This window comes from Arachis hypogaea, chromosome 10, assembly GCF_003086295.3.
Source record: "Arachis hypogaea cultivar Tifrunner chromosome 10, arahy.Tifrunner.gnm2.J5K5, whole genome shotgun sequence".
NCBI classification, from domain to species: Eukaryota; Viridiplantae; Streptophyta; class Magnoliopsida; order Fabales; family Fabaceae; genus Arachis; species Arachis hypogaea.
Genome location: NC_092045.1, coordinates 108,620,742 through 108,645,071, shown reverse-complemented (window position 1 = coordinate 108,645,071; position 24,330 = coordinate 108,620,742). Strand labels below are relative to the sequence as shown.

Below are 24,330 nucleotides of genomic sequence, written 5' to 3'. Positions count from 1 at the left end.
TATTTTTCATGTCTTTTATTATTAAATAGAAAAAATTAAACGATTAAAGAATTAATAAAAAGATCAGAGAGAATAACACTAGATATATATTTTTTATTGCTTATATTTTTATTAAAATTTAATAATTATCTTAATATTTGTACAAAACTAAAAGAAAATACTATGAAATAAAGAAAGTATACAAAATAGTTAATGAACAGTTATGAATTATGAATAAAATTTAGGAGGTAACTAATGATATTATTGGCTCAGAAATTGGGAGTTCCCCTCTTTTCTTTCTTTATTCCGAAGCTTGGACACCTCCATTCTTTTTCTTGAAATGAATAAAATCACTTATCTTTGAAAGAAAAAAAAACTAATGCTCCTAACAAATCCAACAATAATTATTGATTTTTAATTTTTATAATGTTTGCAATCAAGCAACTTCTATAGTGTTTTCCCTCTGAGATGTAGAATCGGAAGCAAGAGTAGTAGTAGTGGCAGGAGCAGCACCACCGGTAGTTGGCCTATAAATATTAAAAAAAAAATCGTTAGATCATACAAATGCAGAACATGATATATCAAATTATTTTCTATATGCAATTTATTTATTGAACTCTTTTAAAATAAAATAACAGAGAATATCAATATAAAAAGACAATAAAAACAGTCAATATGGATTTAGATGTATAACTATTAAATATTGGATGTGCAATTTTTTTTTCCACTATTCTTATTGTTTCATAGCAAGATTGTGTATGATATAGCTTTTTACACATAAAAATATTAACCTTTTCTTATAAAAAACTAGTATAGATTACTATTGATATGTCAATGTTTTGTGAAATTTTGTAATAACATTTTCAATAAAGTATAATAAATGAAAGAATATTATTGTATATTAGCATAATAATATAATTAGTTGTCAAAATAATTTATAAAATATTAAGAATTTGTTTGAAAAAGTTCAGAAGTTATTTTATTTAACTTTTAAATTATGAAAAATCATAATATTATTATTTGGTATATTTTTTAAAATTAATTTGTGACTTTTCAAAAAATTACTTAAAATATTTATGAAATTAAAAAAAGTAACTTTTCAATTTTTCTTTTTTGTAATTAAAAATTAAATATAAAATAATTTATTTATAAATTATTTTTAATATAAACTCTTATACTTTACGCTCTTTTTTCAAGATCTTATTGATGTTTTTTTATCCAAATTGGTTAAAAGTGTGCATCATTTTATTTGTTAGACGTAAAAAATGAACTAAATTAATTCTTTTTAATTAGACGATGATGTATCATAAAATAATTTATATTATATATTATCATCTAATTAATAAAATGATTTATCTAACTTGTAGTTGTATTTTTAAAAACTATCTTACTTCAAAAATCAAATTCAATCATTTTAACTATTAATTCAATTAACAATATATAACACATTTTTTTGGGGGTATTGCAACGGAAACTCAATTATATTTATACTTACAGGCCAACAGCAACTTTGAATGAATCATAAATGAGCCATTGAGATCCTGTGAGTGTTCCAATCATAAATATACGAAGAGGCAGACCACGGGTTGCTAGTCCCCATAATCCAAGCCTATTAACAGCCTGCAACAAATTAATAAACAAACTTGTCAATATTTCACATGACACCATATTTTTCATTCATAGAAAACAATTGAATTGAATACTATATATATGTTAGTGTTACTCTACTTACATCAGCAACAGTTGCCCCTTTAGAATTGTTGAGGAAAGAGACAAGGTTGTCAGCAGGATGAGAGACAAGAGCACATAATATTCCAGCTATGTATCCACCTGCAAAGCTCACACCAAGTTGCACCATTTTACTGCTTTCTTCCTTTGTTGTGGGAATCATATGCTTATATATCATCTCCACTGTGTTCTCGTATGAAGCAAACTTCATCATTGTATCTGCAATTATTACAAATTTAATTATCTTATTATGCTCCAGTTACTCAATGTAACTAACTTTTACAGGCAACTTGAGTTAGTTGAATGGTCAGTTCACTCGTCAACCTAAACAAGTGTTGGGTCAATTACTTCTATCCCCTTTATTACCACTTATAAGAGAACTAGAATACACACAAAACTTTTGTCATAGGAGATGTGGTTCTGTCCTTATTTGTAAGTTACAAGGTATGTTATTATTTATGATGAAATTGCTACTATGTACTATAACTTGCATGCGATTATTAACAGAGTATTGGATCATGATTTCAGACACCAATGAGTAAAGGAGTTTGTAAGAGAGATGATCCAGGAGGGAATGCAGAAATGATGACTGAATTAACCATTTTCATACTTCATTACTTGATTACTGGTATCTAACTATTAATGGGAGACTTGAAAGTATAGTTGTGTATGGATTGGATTGTATGAAATTCAAACCCAACCAAATTCAAACCAATTTGTGGTTTAAGAACCAAATTGGAACTGCTCTTTTTAAGTAAAACCGGTTTAAAAATCGAAAAAATAAAACCTGGTACCGGATTTTGTTGAACATAGCAGGAAATGTGAAAACTTGAGAGATCAAAAAATAAAAAAAGAACAAGAACCACCAACTTACATGGAATCTGCCGTCCCCACAGAGGTACAAGTCCCTTGTACAGCCTGAAACAACACCATATAGCAAGTATCTAACATGAGAAACATTGTGTTCATTCGTCCATTATCCAACATTAATATAAGAGCTTTACTTTTTAAGTATTAACAAGCAAAAATCTTTATTAAGTACTTTGTTTAAAATACTTAACATAATACGTATCAACATCTTAGTTATCATCTTCACGCGAAAACACTTTATATGGTAAATGATACGATGCAATGTTTCAATAAAAATGAGTTTGTGTAACATTTCTTGTAATCAAAGCAATCAATATTTGTGAAAATTACAAGCATACCCTGAGACTCCTTCCGCTCTGACCAACTTAGGCAGGCCATCGGAGAGTCCTCTGGCGAAGCCAGGCTGAGTCTGAACTCGAACCTTGACGGCCTCAAACGGACAGAGTGCAAGGCCAGCAATGGACTCGGAAGACGCCGAACCGGCAAGGTAGATGAGGGTCTTATACTTAGTTGCAAACTCAGGGCCAGCAAGATCAGAATAGTATTTCTTGAAGTACTCATAGAGTCCATATTTGAAGGCACCTTGGGCATGGTATCCAAGAAGGGTAGGTGCCCATCCCCTGAAAAATCCCCTAAGCCCTTGTTCCCTATACAAAACTCCGAATCCAGAAGAGATGCTCTTGTACTTAGCAGGGTCAATCTGAAATTATAATAATTTTCAAAGCCAACTATACATTAGTTAAATTAAAACTTAAGAATATATATAAAAAAATATGCACTAAAAATAAAACAAATAAAAATGTTCCACTCATTTTTTATATTTAGTCACTACTCATGTGAAGATATCTTTATACAAATAAAATAAGAAAAAATCATTATATGATAATTTAATTAAAATTAAAGCGCAGTGAAAAGGAGACTAATGAAAACAAAGATCACATTATTGATTGAAAAATAAAACAAAATATTATTTACACACTAAAATCAACTATCATATATTTGTATATAAATATATGTGTAGTTTAATTTAATTTAAATGTATATTTTATATTTTAGTATGTATTTTAAAAAAATTTTAGGAATCAGTAATTTTTAGTATTTTTTACCATTATTTGATCAATACAAATACTAAATTATTTTTAATAAATAAATTTTATTAAGTATGCAAACAATGAAAAATATAAATACAAATTGTATTGATTCATGTATTATAAGCAAATTCTGATAAATATAAGTACAAACTATATATTTTATGTGTATAAAATTTTGTAAATATAGATACAAATTATTATTAATCAAATAATAAAAAATAATAATATTTACTAATAATGTATCATTAATAATGCATTTTATACTGATTTTAATAACTAATTTAGACATTTAGTTTACAATAATCTAACATAGTTAAAAATAAAAATATCTGACCTGCATGTTACATTTGACAAGGTCAAGAGGCGTAACAGCCGTGTGAGTGAGGCCACAGCAGAGGGCTCCCCCGACGGTGCAAGCAGCATAATACGCCGGCGAGAACATCTCAATTCGTCTTCCGGAAGGTTCCTTCGGAGAACGAATCATAAAGTTCTGACCTGAAGAACCTGATGACAAAGACGACAAAGAAGAGGAAGAGGAGGAGTAGAGGAAGCTGGGGATCAGAGAAGAAGAAGAATGGCTGCTTCTGTCTGAAACCGAGACAGCCATTGATGCAATAGTAGAGAGATCGATTCAACAATTAATTTGAGGAAAATATTATGGAAAGGACCACTTTCTTCTTTAATTTTTAATTTCTCCTGTTTCCTTGGAATAGATTCAATGCTTTTCTACATGCAACTACATACTGCCTCTTATTTATACTAAGAAAAAGTGCGACAGAATGTTTCATGTGTGAAATAAACTAGTCTATAACCGTGTTTGGCACGGTTCAATTGAGTTTTTTTTTTTTTATTTCCCTTCGCTAAATTACGTACATTGAACAAACTTATGTAGAATAAAGGAGTAGTACCCAGGATGGTTCTCTTACATTGAACCAAATTCTTAATGCACGCAACATTTGAATTCTCAACAAATTATTTTATTAAACAAATCATTCTGATTTATAGTACAATAATTAATCACAATTAAGTAAAAACTACTTTTAAAAAAAAAAGGAGAGAAATAATATTTGTATACTCAATTTGCAATTACTAATTATATTGAGATATTCACTCATTTTTATTTTCTCTTTTTATATTTAAGTTGATATTTTAATAAATAGAAAATAATTCTATGCGTATAGATATAGATAAATATAGTTAATTAGATAGTAATAAAAAATGGAGTGTAAACGGAAATACTCTTTTAAATTAAAGTGGTTCTATATATACCGTTGAAACTTCAAAGGTTCCTTGGAGTAATGGAATCTTCGTCTCCATGTGGAGTAATGGTTCAATTGTGGAGGCATTCGTATTCCAGTATGTCACGAGATAGAAACGTCAATTGATGAAATATGATATCTTTAGTAATTAATAAATATATGACCCAAGTCAGATCTTTGAAAGATCAAATAGAATACTTATTATGCAAAGATAACATGCAGGGACGGATTTACTAAGGAAGTTGTGGGTAAGTGCTTCCATTACCATTTGAAAAATTTGTAAACAGTATATAAAGATAATACTTTTTTGTCCCTACTAAATGATTAAATTTAGTTTTACTAAATTAAATTATTATAAAATTAGTTAAGATTCAAAAAAATATTATTTATTTATTGATATTTTTAAAAAATTAATTTTAATTTTGTTTGTCTGTATTAATTAAAAAAAATTAGCTATAAATATTATAAAAAATCTATAATATATAAGATAAATTTATAAATAATTATTTAATAATATATATTTAGAAAAAAACGACATTTGATTGTACTGATAATAAAAAGATTAATCATTCTTTTTAAAATACGAAACCTAGTTAAAGAATAGAATTCTAAATTATATGTTATTATTTAAATTACTATTTTAGTATTTTTAATTTGTTAGTTAGATAATTTAAAGATTAATCAAATTTTACAATAACAAAATATAATTATAAAAGTTATTATCGTATTATGTTTATAGTTTGTCAACTTTGTTAAGTGTACACAAAGAATTAGCACCGATCATTCATATATTAAAATATAAAATAAATATTAAATATAACATAAATATATTGTTATTAATTTTGTGACTAATTTTTAGTGTACACACAATATTTTTTATATTTTATTTTCACTGTCAAAATTTTTTGAATCCGTCATACTTGGGCTTATTATTTTTTTTACGCCCATATTATGCCAAAAATATTCCAATTCGATAAATCTAATAGCTTAGAAATCTCAAATAGAGAGAGCGCCTGATGAAAAAGAGAGAGATGCAAAAAGAAATATAGGTTTATTACGATCCAACCCTCAAGGTTGGACTTTGGCCAACTTATCAACATTTCTCCCAAGGACATACTAGCTCATAAAAGGCGAAATTGAGATCATATTCAGGTAAGATTCTGTAAATATTTAGCATAGATTTATATATTTTAGTCTCTCAAATTCATCTTTAAAATACTATAAATAAAGAGTTTATACATATTTAAAGTATATTATCTAACTGTTCCGGCCCAACCTATTACCGAGTCAGGTCCGGGTACCGAGGCAACGATCTGAGGGGTCCTCCAACCCGCAAATATCCTCTTTTTTCCTCCTGGTCACAGCACCTGGACAGCTGGAAGGAAACTTTCAGAAAAGAGGGTCTGCTCATGTGGGACCCACTCGAGCACAAACTATATAAGGGGAGGGCCCTACCCCTCCCCAGAGGTATGTCACCTACCCTAACCCTAATAGCCGCTTTCGTATGGACACTGACTTCTTGGGGGGTGTCCACAATCTTGCCGTCCTAAACCATTTTGAAAGCACCAATCAAGGAAGTATCAAGATCAGGAGATAGGACAACAACCTGGGCTTTGATCCCGTCCTCGGTAGCCTTGACGACTTTCTTGGCATCCCTTACAAGGTCTTTATTCTTCTTCTTCAGAGAAGCGACCTCTTGCTGAGCAACCTGGGCCGACCTCTCGACCTCGCTGTGCTTCTCCTCCAACTCTTTTAATTTTTTTTCTCCAGCTCTTTAACTTTGGCCTTAGCAAAAACGGCTTGTCCCCGAGCAGTGTTCAATTCATTAGAGACAGTGAGGTCGCGCTCTACCAACCTGTTGATCTCGGAAGCGTCTTCCTCCGCTCTCTTCTCTTCATCGGTGAGTTGGGTTTTCAACTCAGCGATGTCCTTCTGAGAAGCGCGAAGTTTTCCCTCTAGAGCCTGACACTGAGCCAGAACGGGCTCCACCTTTCGGGCAATGGCTGCGGTTCGGAGGAGACTACGATAAGTCCACTTCGCCTGAGCGGCGAGGTCCTCCTCCTGAAAGAATTCCTCAGTCCCCGGGAGGAGATGGGAATCAATAAAATGGCTGGCATCAAAGCTCCTCTCCATCACTGTCAAGGTCTTTCTGACAGGACCTTTTCGTTTCTTGGGGTTGGAAACGATGGTCAAGTTAGGCTCAGCCTCAAAACCAATCCCCTACTCTTGGATTGGCTCTTCCACAACACCCCTCGGAGGATGATCGGGTTGGGCGCTACCAGAAGGCTGGGAATCACCTTGATCCTCAGCTGCAATTCGACCACTACCCTCGCCGATGACATTGGGAGCCGGGACCTCTGGATAGGTCGCTGAGGAGTCGTTGTCATCGCTCTCGTCAAGAAAGTGGGCCATCAGCTCCGCCATGGTAGTCTTCCCGTCAGCCATAGAAACTACAAGAAAAACGCAAGTAAAAAAGTCAGGAACCAAGTTTTTAATGAGAAACTCCCAAGGAAACAAAAAGGAAAGATTAATCAGAAGAATGGGGGAATAACCTACCGATATGGGCTCAATTAATTTCCCGATCACCCAGTAATAAATGGGGATTAAGTTTCAAGGGCCAAAGATCGCCAACAAGATGTCGGCAATCCGGTGGTCCTCCTCGTGTAATCCATCATAAGTCACCTTTATTAAGTAGTCTGAGCCAGCCTCAAAGATCCAATAGGTGGGGATCCGCCTCTCTCCTTCCAGGGTCAGCCAGAACTGATGGTAACCCTAAACTGGCCTGACCTTAAAGAAGGTGCTTTTGAAGCCGTGGAATAAGTCCTCAAAAAGCCCAAAGATCCTCACCGCGCCTTTCTTCGTTCTACCCTCACAGGAAGGGTTTGTTAAAAAAGAAGAGATAGAAAAATACGTTCACAGAGACCGGGAGCTCCAGATATTCGCACACCAACTCAAAGCAGCGGGTCGTGGCCCAACTGTTAGGGTAGAGTTGCGAAGGAGCAACATCGCAGATTCGCAGTGACTTAACAAAGATATCACAAAGGGAGAACAGAGAAGTCGGATGCCCAGGGTAGTAAACAATGTTTTATAGACCCACAACCAATCGACTACCCGGGGGGTCGCCATGTTCTTATGACAAACATGCTCCCGATCGCTAGGAACGTAGACCTAGTAGTTTGCCTCCTCCAAACCTCCCCACACAAGGAACCGGAATCTTGAAATGCTTGGAGCTCCTCTTTGGTTATCCTAGACTACGTATCCTTCACATCCGAGGTTACCCAAGCGTAAAAATCAATGACTTTCGGCGCCGGTGGTTGAGCCATAGCTATAGTGGGAACACCACTCAAGTCAAACCGGGAGGTCGTAAACTCGGAGGATAAATAAAAATGGAGCTCCAACTAATCACGCTGCTAATCCATGATGCTTACGCTAATCTAAAGCCTAGATTCAAGAAACAAACACCTAAATGGTACCCCCTAGCAACTATGTAACGTAGGCTACGTCAATTCAAGCATACATGAACCAAAAATAACACGCGTTGATCGACAAAAATAACTAAAGCAACAATCACAGAATTGTAAAATAGCAAAGGGAGCATGAAACACTTACTAGGAAAATATGCAGGAAATAGGAAGGAAGCAAATAAAGAAGAGGGCACAGAGTCCCGCAGAGAGTTATTCAGAGAACAAAATAGTAAATAGAAGCAAATGTGGTGATGAATGAGAAATGAAGAATAAAGGAAGTTTTGGAGAGAGGCAGAATGGTAACCGCCAGAGAGGGAGCGCGAAAAGACAGGGGCATAATAGTATTTTTTCTTGAGTTTTCAAATCAATCATAATGAGCATTAAATGCTCAGTGCAAAGTTTGAAGCGACGCACCAAGCAACGAGTAGGGGCAATACACGCGCACGGGGTCGCGGTCTCCATTGACGGATTCCTGCCTTAAAGAGAGCTCGACCATGGAAGAAGCGAGTGGCACGAACGCGCCAATCACCGTCTAGCTTCGTGATTGGCATGTTGGGGCATTGTTCCAGCCCGACCCATTAGTGAGTCAGGTCCGAGTACCGAGGCAACGACCCGACGGGTCCTCCAACCCGCAAACCCCTTCTTTTCTCCTCCTGGTCATAGCACCTGAACAGCTGGAAGGAAGCTTCCAGGAAAGAACGTCTGCTCATGTGGGACCCACTCGAGCACATACTATATAAGGGAGAGCATACCCCTCCTCAGAGGTACGTCACCTACCCTACCCCTAATGGTCACTTTCGTACGGACACTGACTTGAGCGTTATATATAGGACATTCTCTGTCTTTATTTGTGATTTGAATTCACTCACTAATACACAAAACATTATGTTTATTTTCAGTGTTCATTCTATTCTCTAGCTTCAGTTTTCATTGTTTCCCTTTCTGTGTATATTATCTTCTTTTTCTTTTATTCACTGTGCACTGGTTACTTCTTTCTTAAGAAAATCATATTAGAGTTTCTATATGGTATTAAGAGTTTCTCATTTCACAAAATCATGATGAGATATTTGCAAATTTAAATCTGAAAATTCAACAAATTTTAATTCTAAAAATTCTGGTGTAGATTAGATATAACCATTATACTTATAGTTTTTCTTTCCTACCACAATTTAATTCCAGTCCATTCAACTCCATCAGTGATAAGCTTGGTAAACGCAACCATAAAACATGATAACAATAAGTCATATTTGCGATTCAAGGTTAAAACTTGGAGGATCATCTTTACAAAGATCAAATTCTTCCAAGATTTGCTAATTCTGAAGACCAACTTCTTGGCCAAGAATCATCTCGTTACAAGCAATGGTTACAAGATGATTATAATCTACAATCCTGGTTCTTAGCTTCTATGGACACTTAATTTAAGAAAAAAATGGTAGGAATCTCTTTCAATTATAAGATGTAAAACAAAATTGAAGAATATTTTGCTGAATCCACCAAATATAAGGTTAAACATCTCAAGGCACAAATCAAAACCAACAAGAAACATGGATTGGCAGCTTCTGATTACATTTCTAAAATCAAGAGTATCATAGATTTATTGACAGTCTTGGGATCACCTCTTACTCTTGAAGAATATGTAAATGCTTTCTTGAAAAGTTTGAGTGATGAATATCAAACATTAATTCATACAATAAACTCTAAAAATAAATTATTCCGTCTTTGTGAAGTTGATGATAGTTCAAAAAATTTGAATCTTCTATCATGCAAGCTAATTTTACACAAAGTTAATTTGCTTTAATATCAAAGTCTAGTAGAGGTTTCACTCCAAGAAAAGGTTGTGGTGGCAGAGTTAATCGTGCATGCATATCTTTCTTCACATAAAATCTACCTTAGTACCAAGTTTGTGGGCGATTTGATCACATTGCATGGCACTGCTTTAACAGGTTTAATCAAAACATTCCTCCTCCTTCCCATGACCATATTGCATGGCATTGTTTTAACAGGTTTAATAAAAATATTTCACCTCTTTCCCAATCTTTAAACAATATCCATTCTATTCCATATGCAAATTCTACCTCCTCTTCCTCTATAGCATCTCAGATTTCAAACCCTAATACTAACACTTCACCATCACCTCTTTCTTTCTTTTATAATCCAACTGTTTTTATGACAATATCATCTATTGTATTAAATTCATTATGGTATTCTGGAACCTCACAACATGTGACCCCAAGTTCATCAACCTTTATAAGTTCTTCAGAATACTCAAGACCTGATCTAGTACAAATTGGCAATGGATTAGGTTTTAGAATTTTAAATATTGGTTATTCGCCGTTATATGCTTCTGACTCTAAAAGATATTTTTTTAATAGATATGAAATTACAAAGAATCTTCTTAGTGTATGTAAATTTGAAGAAGATAATGAGGTATATTTTGAGTTTCATGCTATAATTTGTTTAGTTAAATGTGAACATACTAATGAGATTTTGCTGTAAGAGTATAAAAATGGTAGAATCTACAAGTTTATCAATGTTGTTGTACCTTCTTTTTCTAGTATCTCAAATTCTCCTTATGCATTTACTGTTTTCACTACAAGAAAAATGATAAATATAGTTAGATTTACTGGTAAAAAAACGAAAAATAATCTGACGATATAAACCTCGTTGGTAACTGTTTATTGTCGGATTTTGCTGTTGGCCGGTAACTTGTGGCGGATTTAGCGTCGAAATTTGATTTTGAAGCTACAAATATCTGATGATAGTTACTGGCAAATTTTTCTACAATAACCTTGGCACTAAACTATTTTGTTCCCACAAATTTACCGTCGAATTTTTTTTTCCGGTAAATCCGATAATAAGTTCAATTTTTTGACACAATTAGTGGTCAAATTTTAAAATTTTTATTTAAATTTATTTTTTACACAATTAATAGTCAAATTCTAAATAATAAAAACCAAATATGTTAAATAAATATCAAGCATATAAATAAAATAAAAAATTAAATAACTGAAGATATAATACAATCAAACAGTTTAAAACAAATTACTGAAGTTTGTTTTAGTAAAATTTTTATTTTTAAAAATTATAATATTTATATTTAATAAATTAAATTAAAAATATTTTTAATAAACATAAACAATAACAAATATATTTAGTAAGATAATTTTAAAAATTTAAAATACTATAATAAAAAATGTAAATATTAAATTTTAAAATTATTAAATATATAAAATTATATTATGATTTTTAATTTTAATAAATATAAATTAATTTTAAAAGTTTTTAAAAATATTTTTGTCTTCTAAAAACTCACAAGTTGATGATATTTTTGATTTGCTAACGAACACAATCACTCCGTCAAAAAACTTTATCAAATCAAACCTTAGTCTGAGACCTTCTAATCACTATCATCATCATTCATCGTCTGTGGCAGCAAATCTCTATTATCCCCTGCAACGTTTCTATCTGTGGTCTCACAAAAACTTTTCCCAATCCCTCACTCTCTCCCCCGGAAAAAAGAAAAAAAAATTCCCGGAAAATCCACCGAACACTTTCTCGACCAAACACCACCAAAAAGTGAAGAACTCTCCCTCTCGTCCCCAAAAACTGCGTTCGGATTTCAATCCGTCGAAATGTCCACGTCAACACAACACCAATTTCGGTACACTCAAACCCCTTCGAAGGTTCTCCACCTTCGCAACCTTCCATGGGAGTGCACCGATGACGAGCTCGTTGAGCTTTGCAGACCCTTCGGCAAGATCGTTAACACTAAGTGCAATGTTGGCGCCAATCGCAACCAGGCTTTTGTCGAATTTGTAAGCTCCTTTTTGCTTTCTCCGCATTCAATTCTCTGGTTTTTTTAGGGTTAGGGTTTTAATCATGTCTGCTTAAGATTTTGAGCTTGATAGGATATAGATACCCGATGGTGCAAGCTATTATTCTTTTCTATATTTAATAATGTAAGGATACGACAGACGATAACAAAAAAATAATAATTCGGATATATTTTATAATTTCATGAAAAACTTCAATTGAGATTAGAAGGAATATAACAACAATGAGAACTGATACTGCTGTGGTAGATGTTTTGAAGTATTGCTCCTAGGTATTCAAGAGATTGGACTAGAGACTATTTTGTGAAGATTAAAAGAGTAAATAAATTTGTTGATAAAGAATTTTAAATATGATAGGAAGAAATGTTTAGATTTGGAAGATGAAGGAAGTTAATCAAAGGGTTGGTAATTTTTACAGTTTGATAGTTCCTCATCTAATGAAGTTAGTTTTTGCTATTGATCATGGAATTCGCTAAGCTTTCCTTTACTTACTTTGTGTTTTTACCTTGATTAGATTTGTGTGTTGTGACAACTGACAAATTTCTTGTGTATGAATATTCAAAGACACCTGGATTTGGTCATTTTGTTTTTCCTACTCATGATTCTAAGCTCTCAATTATGAATGCTTTCTCAGGCGGATCTAAATCAAGCCATTTCAATGGTTTCATATTATGCTTCATCTTCCGAGCCTGCTCAAGTTCGTGGTAAAACTGTTTACATTCAATATTCTAATAGACATGAAATTGTCAACAACAAAAGCCCTGGGGATGTTCCTGGTAATGTCTTGTTGGTAACGATTGAAGGGGTGGAAGCTGGAGATGTCAGCATTGATGTTATTCACTTGGTAAGTGTCATTCTGAACTTATTATTTATCCTTTTGGGACTACTTATCGCTTTTTCACATCTTCTGATCTCATTGTTTGGGAGGGTTTCAGATCATATACTCTCCTACTATGATCGTATTTTCTTTTAACTAAAAATAAAGAAAAGAAATATACGAGTGAACAAGTTCTTTATTATTTGAACAGGTGTTTTCTGCGTTTGGCTTTGTACACAAGATAGCTACATTTGAAAAGACTGCAGGTTTTCAGGTTGGCGAATTTGTAAATCGCACTTCTTTCGATGTGTCGTTGCCAGTATTAACCCTGTGTTTCTGTTTGCAGGCTCTGATTCAGTACACTGATGCTGATACTGCTGCTGCTGCTAGGAACGCACTGGATGGAAGAAGCATACCTAGGCAAGTAGCGCTTTTAAATTTCATGCTTTCTTCTTCACCCCATAATCAGGAATGGTGATAGGTTGGTGAATCATAAAATTGTTGATTTTCTTATGCATTTTATCCAGATACTTGTTACCAGAGCATGTTGGTGCTTGTCACTTGCGTATCTCATACTCAGCTCACAGAGATCTCAATATCAAATTTCAATCTAATCGCAGCAGGTAGGGATAGGGATTCAAGACAACTATCGTACATTGGTCCTCTGTGGTGTTTATACTTCATTTTCCTTTTATTTACTTATTTATTTTTTTGGATCCTTTTTTTTATTGGGGTTGGGCAGATATGTACTCTGTGACCTCTGATAGAATGTGAAAGCCCTTGCATATAAAACCCATCATTGTGTCTCTTGTCTGCTAATTGATATTTGATATTTGTTATTTTTTTCATGTAGATGTCTGTACAGCTTTATAGGTAAATTATAGTTGTGTTCTGATGACCCCTAAGTAGTTTTCTTGATCTTTTTCTGAATATTAAAATGGAATTCTTATCTTAATTATGAAATTACTATTTTTCTCTCTGAAGCCATTGATTCCACTAGCTAAACTTTCTGCAGTGTGGACTGTGGATAATTTGTTTGATCACATCAGAAAGTGGACTGGAGAGTAATATATAATGACATTGTTATTATTATTATTTGACAAAAATATATTGACAGTATTTTCATGGCCTCTCCATCTTTGGTAACAATTTTGATGCCAAGAATGCACAACTGCCTTTATTTGATTTACTGTCTTACAGTAATATATAACCTCCAGTTTAACTTAGTTCTTTAATCAGTTGAAAGCAGAGTTCTTCTTTAATGGTGTTTCAAAAGTTTAAATCCTTGACAAAATAAAAGTGTGTTTAAATCCTGGTTTTATGATACACAGTACATTCTGGATTCTGGAAAAAATGAATTAAGAAATGAAACATCTGTGATTCCTCTTCATTGAATCCATATGTTTGAATTTTTTTATTATTCTTGCAGCTTGGAGGGCAACTATGTTGATAAAATTTGATCTGGGTGACTGCAAAACTGAATAATTGTTAGTGAACCATAAATTTGAATAATCCTGTAAGCTTGAGATCCGAAGTAGCATCTTCTATTTTTACTATCCTTCCATTTTCAGAATTAGAATTAACAGGTTGTCTGATCTCTCTTGTGCTTTCTTGATGGTCATCTTTCGTAGTCTATGATTAAAGAAATGTTCAACACAATTCTTTTTAAGCTTTAATTCATGCATGACATCGTTTGATCATGGGCAATTAAATTTCCATTTTCTAAATGTTTTATTAGGTTTAGTCTAATGTCAATGCTTGGTTATTATTGTTGTTATTGTTGTTGTTGTTGTTATTATTATTATTTGTCTTTGTAGGGACTACACAAATCCCATGCTTCCTGTTAATCATACTGCCATAGATGGGGCATTACAGGTATGTTGTAATCCCCCATCCCCTCCTTTTACCGTAAATAATGTGTTTTGTGTTGTTTTAGTGTGTTAACAATTTATCATCTTCAGCCTGTTGTAGGTCCTGATGGGAAGAAGATAGAACCCGAGAGTAACGTGCTTTTGGCTTCAATTGAAAATATGCAGTATGCTGTCACTGTAGATGTCCTTCACACGGTTAGAATTTGGTATTTCACATTTCTCATTTTTTGTTTTGTTTTCAGATTTGTATTTGATTTATGCTCAATGCTTCTGGCATATCTGCTGCAGGTGTTCTCTGCATTTGGTACTGTGCAGAAAATTGCTATCTTCGAAAAGAATGGCCAAACTCAGGCACTAATTCAATATCCTGGTATTTATCCTTTTTTCCTCTGTTTTTTGTTATACAGTCTTTTGTTGTATTTCTCTTATGTTATCACTCTTTCTGTTTTACTCTGGCTGTCTTGTAGAATTAGGGTCCTTTTACATGCCATGTTCAACATATGAATAACAGCTCGATAGGCTTGAATCAAACTCAATTATACAAAATGGTTATGGTTATTATTATTATTATTGAAAAAAATACAAATTTCCAGAAGCTTCTCCAAAATCCTAGAGATTAGCATTTTAGGCCTTTTTGTTTTTGGTAGTTACTTATCAGATTGTTGAAAACCCATGAATGTTGCAACATCAGAGCTTTTCAACCTTATGGATTAAGAGATAACCTAATGTGTATTCACCATGCCTGACCTTTGGTTTTTCAGATGTCACAACAGCGGCAACGGCCAAGGAAGCTTTGGAGGGGCATTGCATATATGATGGTGGCTATTGTAAGCTTCATCTAACATACTCTCGTCATACTGATCTCAATGTGAAGGTATAAAAAATGTGTTTAGAGTTATGTTCATGAGGGGAGAATATGAGAAAATGGGGGGATTAAAGATAAAGATAATCTTAGAAGAAATGTGGACATTTTCTTGATCAGAAATGGTTCTGAAGTGTATGCTTCTCAAAACTTGATTGACCTTTCATAGCTATTTTATTTTTAATGTTTGAAATTTTGAATGACTATCAGTATCACTGAATCTGATGTTAGTATTAAATAAAGATTAATTTATTGTTTTTTGGTTTTAGGCCTTCAGCGACAAAAGTAGAGACTATACAGTGCCACAAGTTCCTGCAGTACCTTGGCAGAATCCTCAGGCTGGTCCTATGTATCCTGGTACTGCCCCTGCATTACAAGGTCAAGTTCTCGGAGGACAAATGCTATCTTGGGATCCAGCCCAGCAGACAGCTACGCCGAGCTATGTATCTGCACCCGGTACGTATCCCAGTCATACCTATGCAGCTCCTCCAACTCCTGCTTATCCTACTGCTGCCGCATCCTCACCTATTGCTCAGAGCAATCCGCTTGTTCATAATGCAAGTTCCATGGGAATCACTCAGCCTGGGATTCCATTGAATGTGAATTTGCAACCCGGTGGTGCTTCACCTTCAGTTCCTGCTTCGTCGCCTCTTATGCAAGCCAGCCCAATTGCTGGTGCATCACCTCCTGCTCATCAACCTTACTTTAGTTGATTATAATTTAGCCGAGTGAGAATCCGTTGCACTCTGATAGAAAAGTTTTCCCCTTTAACATCTCTAGTTGAATCTCATAATTCTGTCTCAACTGTAATTTCAGTGTCTGATAATGCCTCCTATTTATCCACGCTTTGCCGAGTATAATACTTACTGCTTGCTGGGCTTTTTTGTTCTCTTTCTGTATGCTGCATCTGCCCTAAACAATGTAAACTATGCATTTGTGGAAAACTTGTGCACAGGCCACTTATTTACAATTCACTTTTTGGTTAAACTTATTCTCATCTCTCATCCAGAATGGATCTTCTCAATTATTGTTTTGTCAAATGTGATATTTCACTGGACACTTTTTAAATGGACCAAGAGAAAACACCTGAGAAAATGTTAAATGGTAGAAGATTAGATTTAACAAAACAATTGAGAGAAAGAGGTATGGGGTGAGGAAGATTAAATTTGGTTACCCATACAATTTTAAAAGATGAAACTTTGAAGGGAGTACAAAAATCAATCTGATGGTCATTTTGTTTTAGGATCCTTTGTAAAGGTGTAAATGCACCGGCCACCAGCACCGGCCACCAGCACCGGCCACCACCCCTACGTCGACACCCACACCCACCCTTCCCTGCGTCTCCTGATTTGATTGACCTTGCCAGCAGACCTCAGTCCTCTTCCTCCGTCATTACCAGTGATTGCTCCAGTCACATTGTCCACCACTCCTCTTCTGCAGTAGCCGTTGCTGCCACAACCTCCCTCTCGACTTCACTACACCCTGCAATAGCACTCGATCACCACTCCCACTGCCCTGCTTCTAATGATACTATCTGATAACAAACCAGAGATGAATTGAACTCATTTTTCTTGGTTGAATTTAACTCCTTGATTTTCCAAACATCTGGTAGCAACTCAATCAATATTTCATTACCATAACAGAAATAGCTACCATAGCATCCTTAATTTTGTTAATCTTTTTTTATACTTATAAAATAAGTTGTTAAAATATAAAGCGAGGCCTAAATATCAATTATGAAATATGCTTGGGCATATTAGGAAAAAGTGTCGATATTTTGTTTTGATATTTGACATTGCATGTGCAGTTGCATGTCCTTTTTAGCTGTGAACACAAACGAATTCAGTTTTAGATAAAGACCGAACCTGGAAAATCTTTTCAAGAAATAACAAATCAAAGGCCAAATTGCAGTTGGATGTCTCAGCATCCATTAATTAGGGCTATTTCCTTTGTCTACGGCATCGAAGGATGCCCTTCATATCATGCCCCGCAATGTTCTTCTATTTCTTTTAATTTTCCTTTTTAGCTTCCATGTTATGTGCTTATAAACCTCACTGAGTAGTGAACATTTATATTTGGAAATTGTTACATACCCTTCTTTATATGGTGGTTTAAGATTCGTCCTTAAGTTTTTTAAATTTTAAGAATTCATTTTAGTTCATGAAATATGTGGCAAATTTTCAACTACAATAGGAGGTACCGCAATAACTCCTTTATAGTTATGTGTCATGGACCAATAGTCCAATACCTATTTATCAAATTCTTTGACAGTTTCAACTTTCAAGTCATTTATGGCATCAACTTGCAGCTCTATGTGTTGATACTTTGGAAACAAACAGAGGAATAGAGAGCAATTTGACTATCACTAAAACCAATTTAAGTTAGTTGAGTGTTCAATTCACTCGTTTATTTAAATAAATGTTGGGGGTTTGTATATCACTTTATGTATGGCAACTCATAAGCCAGCGATAACTTCTTAAATGGATGTCAGATCCACTGCAAATTAGTCTTTAGTCTGTCGAATTAAAAGATATAGTAAAAAATAATAAAAAAATTGGCTACCACGAGACTAAACTGCTTTTTGTTATATATTATGTTTCTTTTAATATATTACAGAACTATATATTATATTTCCTAATTTATATGTAATCTAAAATATTCAATTAAATATTATTTTTATATTTATTAATTTTTAATTTTCTTTTATATTCTTTCTTTCTTAAATTAATTTTTTTAATTGTACAAAAACATTAAAATAAAATACAGAGAGAAACAAATATATGATCTTACTCGTGAACACTCACATACAGTTATTTTTATATAAAGTTAGTTAAAAACTGTTAAATGATAATTTAATCAAACTTATCAAATCATCTAACGGTTTTTAAATATTACATTCAACTACTACCCTCTCTATAAAATGGTAACAAATTCATTTTCGTCAGTTCAGCTATCATTGCTCCATAAATAAATACCTTAGCATGCATGCTAGGTTAGGCAATTTGAACGCAACCCCACACATTAAACTGTTCATCGTCCTCTCTTTTACTGGCTAATACATAATGTGGAATCGAAGACTCGTTAGTCATGGCAAATTGATGATAAAGAAAAACCAAAAAAAAAGTGGGGACAACTTAATTTCAACTTATTTATTCATATATTACCCAAACAGGTTTCTCAAACCAATTAAAATATAAGATAAAGTATATTTTTCACACTAAAAATGTATTAAAATTTTTTAAAATATTTCTAAATTTTGTTTTCTTTTAGAAATTTTTTGTTTGTATTAAATATAATTTTGGCTAAATTTTAAAAAAGTTTGAGACTAATTTAATAATAACACTCGATAATTTAGAGCCATTCTTATGAAATTGTTGCTGAATTTATCATAAATTCTTAAAAAATTAGATTTTATAATATATACATTTGATGTAAATAAAAAATTTGTGATACAAATAGAAATAAAATTTAGAAGTATTTTAAAATTTTAGATAAATTTTAAGGATAAAAATATACTTTATCCTATAATTTAAAATTAATATAAGAAAAAGAATAATTTTAAAACAAAAAAAAAAACTAATTGTATGAGACACATGATTAGGTGGGTTTAAATGAAAGCACTGCACACAATGCAAGTTCTTTTTCTTTTTTCCTTTTCGTAATGATTATTGGGAAATTGAGATAATGTGATTGTGATATTCAAATAATAACAAGTTGTTTATATGAACAAGAAAAAAAAAAATATTCAAAAGAAGACTGAGAATTAATCCACCACAACATGCGAAATGAATCTTACTAGGGATGGCAACGGGTCCCCATGGGGGCGGGGACATGCCCCCTGCCCCCCGCCCCCGCCTCCATTATCCGTCCCCATCCCCGCCCCGTCCCCGCGACGGGTAACGGGGGCCCCGTATCCGCCGGGGATCCGGGTCTCCGTGGATATCCGCGGATTTTTATAAAAAATAATAAAAATTGAAAAAAAATTAGAAAAAAATTAAAAAAATAGTGTATTGTATATAATTTAGTATTTTACTTACATCAATATCTACTTTAATATTATGAATTACATGTATAGCACTCAAATACTTAACCAAAAATTCAAAATCAAAGTAAAATAATAAAAATTTCAAAATAATTATAACAAATGCTTAACCAAATCATAATAATTATAACAGAAAAAGCAAACAAAGATAATGAAGATGATAACAAATGCTTAATTATAATCATATAAATTATACTTAACAAAATCACAATACACACAAATGGGGTATTCTAGTCTTTTTACATAAACGGGGTTTAAACGGGTCTCCACGGGGCGGGGACCTCTATCCCCGCCCCCGCCCCGTTTAATATACGGGGCCCCGTCCCCCATCCCCGCGGGTACAAAATCGTCCCCATATCCGCCCCGTGACGGGTAAATCCCCGCAGATACCCGCCCCGCTGGGGATTTTTGCCATCCCTAAATCTTACATAGGAGAATTGATTAAGTGTTTCACGCCTAATATCCAATGATAAAAGTATAATACTCTGTCAAGCAAGAAAAATAAGCGATAATACTAATTTGACAACCACATCATCTTCAAAACTCAATAATTAATGGTGTCTTTGAGTGATTGTGCAAATACACTTGGCTGTTAGTATATATATATGGTGATGAACTTAACCCACTAATAATTGAGAGAAAAACAGTAACGATCAACTTTATTAATTTTGAATTCTAAAATGAGAAAGTATCTTGACCTAGTGATGACGACCCCCGTGATTTAAGCCCAAAACAAACTATCTAGATTAAACTAATTTACAAGTTCTCCTATTATTTTATTTAATTGTAATTAGGCTCCTAAATTTAAAAATTTGCAATTGGATTTCTACACTCTTAAAAATGTTAAAATTGAATGTGTTGTTTAAAGACATTAAAAGAAACAGAATATTATTATCGATAGAAAAAATTAGTAGCTAAATAGTAAGGACTTGATTAAGAGGTTAAAAAAAAAAAAAAAAAGAGGACTTGATTACATGTCTCTTCAATATCAATCACTTGAAAGAGACTACGAAAACTGCTAGGAGCCAATGGTGTCATAAAACTAAATTTAAATTAATTTTGGGATTTATTAAGAATTGAACTCTTGATTTTTTAGATATAGAATTCTAATATTATGCCATGATACCACTTATTTCAAAAATTTCAACTGATAAAAAAAGATAACACTAATGTTTATATCTTTAATACTCTTTAAACCTCTATTATACACATTGTACAAATATTCTATTGACTCCTTATACTTTCTCTTTGAGAATAGGGTGGCCAATGGCGGCATTACGTGAGAATGTGTTGATCAAGCTGTTTTTTTTTTCTTTCATTTTTTGTTTTTTTTGCGTTTGTTTTTTTGGGCTGATGGTTCTAATTTTGTTGTGTGTTTTGGAGTGAAAACTGAAATTGGATTTTTAAACTTTCTTTACTGGGTTGCTTTATGAGACTTTTATAATGTTGTGTGTATGTAGCATGTATGACTATGGCATGATAGCAAAGTTGACATAACCGATGCTGGATGCTCTGTGATTTAAAGGATTTTTTTTTTTTGGGTGTATATTGATATAGTTTAGATCGGGTAAAGTGTATTAGTTTCCTTAACGTTTATGAGACTCAATTTAATATAATAATGTATTTTATTAAAAATAAAAATTATAGTCAGTAATATATATTTGTTAATAAATTATATAAAAATATTTTTTAAATGTATCATTTTTATTATATAAAAATAATTTAGATACCTTTAAATTTTTTTTATATAATTTACTAACAAATATGTGATGATTATGTCAAGTAATTAGGTATTATATATTCTCATTAGTACATTAAAAACGTTAAGAATAAAACGTATATTTTACTCTCTAGATTTTATTCACATTTTTTTTTCTTTTCTCATTGTGTTATATATATCTAGTATTTACCAATTTAAAATATTGAAATAAATAATTTTAGAGTAAAACTAGGAAACCAAAAGCATATCAGCTAAAACCCAGCCAAATACCTTTGGATGAATTAAAAATCTCTACGAGTTAATATATATTGATGTTTCTTCTACTAAGTATCAGAATGTTTCTTTTTCATATTAAATGGATGTTCTTTTATATAATTTTTGAATTTGTGATTGTTGGAAGTGGATAGGTTAATGTGAGAAAAAAGAGGAAGGTTTTTATAGGTTTTAATTAGGTTTACTTAATCAATTTAAATTTTTTTAAATTTTGAATTTAAAAAAATTAAAATTAATTAATTATTAATATAAATTAATGTAATTTTGTTTAGTTTTTGGCTGATAAACTTTTGGTTCCTTATACTTTTTCATAATTTTATAATATCTTACCAAAATTTTTATGATTAAAAAATTTAGAGAGTTGGATTATTATTACCCTAAAAAAAGAGTTTTACATAAAACAAACAAAAGGGACAAAAACCATATACAAAATCCATATTTCAAATCCAAAAAAGCTTGTGTAATCTAAGATATATTAAGTATATAACTATTTATATCTCTCTACCTATTAGAATAAGATTAAGTTTTGACATCATATCGTAATAAAATCACTTATTATAAAAATATAGACACAACTGAATTATAAATTTTAAAATTATAAAGACCAAATTTTACAAGATTAGTGAAATCATAAGACATTTAATTAAGTAACCTTAAAAAAAATACATAAATTATAGCTGTAGTTGGATTGGTAATCTTGGTCATGGGATCCATGTTCCTTTTTCTTATGAAAATTTCATCATTGTCTCACAGATATTGACTTTGGCTTTCACACTTTCACTCGCGATCCACATTTGTGTCCTGTGCAATATATACTTCTTTCACTGTTATCTACACCCTTTATGTTCCGTTTTCAATTTTAAATTAAGCAACAGGAGGTATAAGAAATTACTTTTTGGATAGTTAACATTTGTATTTTAAATTTGGGTTTATAATTTAATGTTATAATTGTAATCTGAATTGCATTGCAAATTCAATGATATTGTACTTTAACGTACACTTGGGCAGGGATTAAAAAATTATGCCAAAAATTATATAATGTAAAATATATTATAAAAATATATCGATAAAGAATACATTTTAAAGTATAAAAAATATGTATGTATTTTTTATTAACGAAGTGATCGATTCTTTGTATCATAAAATTCATCAATAATAGAATCTGTGTTAAATTTTTCAGTAATTTTCTTTTCAATATAATTAAAAGACAATTAGTAAAAAATTTATCTTTCATTTTGTTTTTGAGTTATTCTTCATAATATTCATAACTAAAAAATATCTCTCAATTATAGTAGTTGAAACAGAAATAATTAATACCAAATAAAATAAAGAAGAATGCTCACAAGAAAAAAAAATTTCACTTTATGAGATTTGAAAAATTTTATTTAATTAAAAAATATTAACAATAATATCTTTTCAGATTTTTTTTTAATATTGTTACTTATTTTTTAGATATTAAAAATTATTAATATTTAGATTTGACTGAACTTTTATTTATATTAGAATAAATATTAAATAAATTTTTTAAAAAACTAAATCGTACTTAATAACTTATTACTATTCATTTTTTTTAAAATAATTAGGGCGAGGCGTCCGTCCCTACACTTAGGTAATTATTACTATAAAAAAAAATGATTAATATTACAAGTGAACAACAAAAGGTACACAAAATTTAACTTTTATATAAAAATAAAAAATATATATTTAATTATTAAAAAGCAGTATAAATATAATTTCAATAATATTAGAAAGATAATATCTAAAATTATCTTATATAACATAACATTTATAATTTTATACACATAATATCTGTAATTACATATTTATTAAAACTAAAATTATATAATTTTTCTAGTGATAATTAATGAATGCTAAATAAGATAATTTTAGACTATTTATACTATTTTTTATTGCCTTCGAAATATTAATTATTGATATAATTTATGTCAATTAAACCATTGATGAGACTCGACCAAAGATATGGAGCCCCACCAAGTGTTGTTCATAAGATTCTCCTCTACGGTGAGCAATTCTTTAATGCTTATTCTCCGTATCTTCTGCGGATACACCTCGTTTGAGTTTGAAGCTGTGTATTCAACTTTTATCCTCGTCTCTACTAATTTTGGTTAATAGTTATACTAATTTCGCTTTAATTTTTAATACTACACATGTTCTACTTTTTTAATCTCAAATTTTATTTCTTTTTAAAGAATCTCAAAATTGTTTTCCATTATGAATGATGGATTCATGTGAGGGTTAGTCTTTGCAAGTTGCAACCTTGTTGGCCAAAACGCCACCAAGGCAAGCGGCGGACCACCGCTCGGATAGTTATGCGGCCAAGTGCCGGTGGGCGGAGTGGGGATGTATAAAAATGGATTTTGGTTCAAAGTGAATACAAGGACGTATAAGCTAAGCGACCTTAATTTATTTTACAAGGCATGCCATTGTTATAACATGTAAAGCACGGATACTTTACGTTCCTATTATATCTACGTATTAGATATATTTTTAATACAATATT

At 32.1% G+C, this 24,330-nt stretch overlaps 2 protein-coding genes across 4 annotated transcripts; one reads left to right on the top strand and one right to left on the bottom strand.

Moving 5' to 3' along the window:
- Nucleotides 1-73: 73 nt before the first annotated feature.
- LOC112716404 (mitochondrial phosphate carrier protein 2, mitochondrial) lies at nucleotides 74-4,563 on the bottom strand. The gene is made up of 6 exons (XM_025768311.2): nucleotides 4,003-4,563; nucleotides 2,916-3,277; nucleotides 2,582-2,625; nucleotides 1,712-1,926; nucleotides 1,475-1,599; nucleotides 74-506 (listed from the first exon to the last, which is right to left on the bottom strand). Exons 1-6 carry the CDS (start codon nucleotides 4,273-4,275, stop codon nucleotides 416-418), a joined length of 1,110 nt encoding a protein of 369 aa, XP_025624096.1. The 5' UTR covers nucleotides 4,276-4,563; the 3' UTR covers nucleotides 74-415.
- A 7,118-nt stretch (nucleotides 4,564-11,681) lies between these two features.
- Nucleotides 11,682-16,765, top strand: LOC112716403 (polypyrimidine tract-binding protein homolog 1). Of its 3 annotated transcripts, none has more exons than XR_011866905.1 (10): nucleotides 11,682-12,206; nucleotides 12,859-13,068; nucleotides 13,253-13,315; nucleotides 13,388-13,461; nucleotides 13,569-13,664; nucleotides 14,859-14,916; nucleotides 15,003-15,107; nucleotides 15,201-15,282; nucleotides 15,674-15,909; nucleotides 16,044-16,765. XR_011866905.1 is itself a non-coding variant. In XM_025768310.3 (10 exons), exons 1-10 carry the CDS (start codon nucleotides 12,024-12,026, stop codon nucleotides 16,061-16,063), a joined length of 957 nt encoding a protein of 318 aa, XP_025624095.1. In that variant the 5' UTR covers nucleotides 11,682-12,023; the 3' UTR covers nucleotides 16,064-16,765. The 3 variants fall into 3 exon arrangements, 2 of the variants coding, with proteins under 2 accessions (XP_025624095.1, XP_025624094.1); XM_025768310.3 differs by having other exon boundaries at nucleotides 15,674-15,739; XM_025768309.3 differs by having other exon boundaries at nucleotides 15,674-15,786.
- The last annotated feature ends 7,565 nt before the right edge of the window (nucleotides 16,766-24,330 follow it).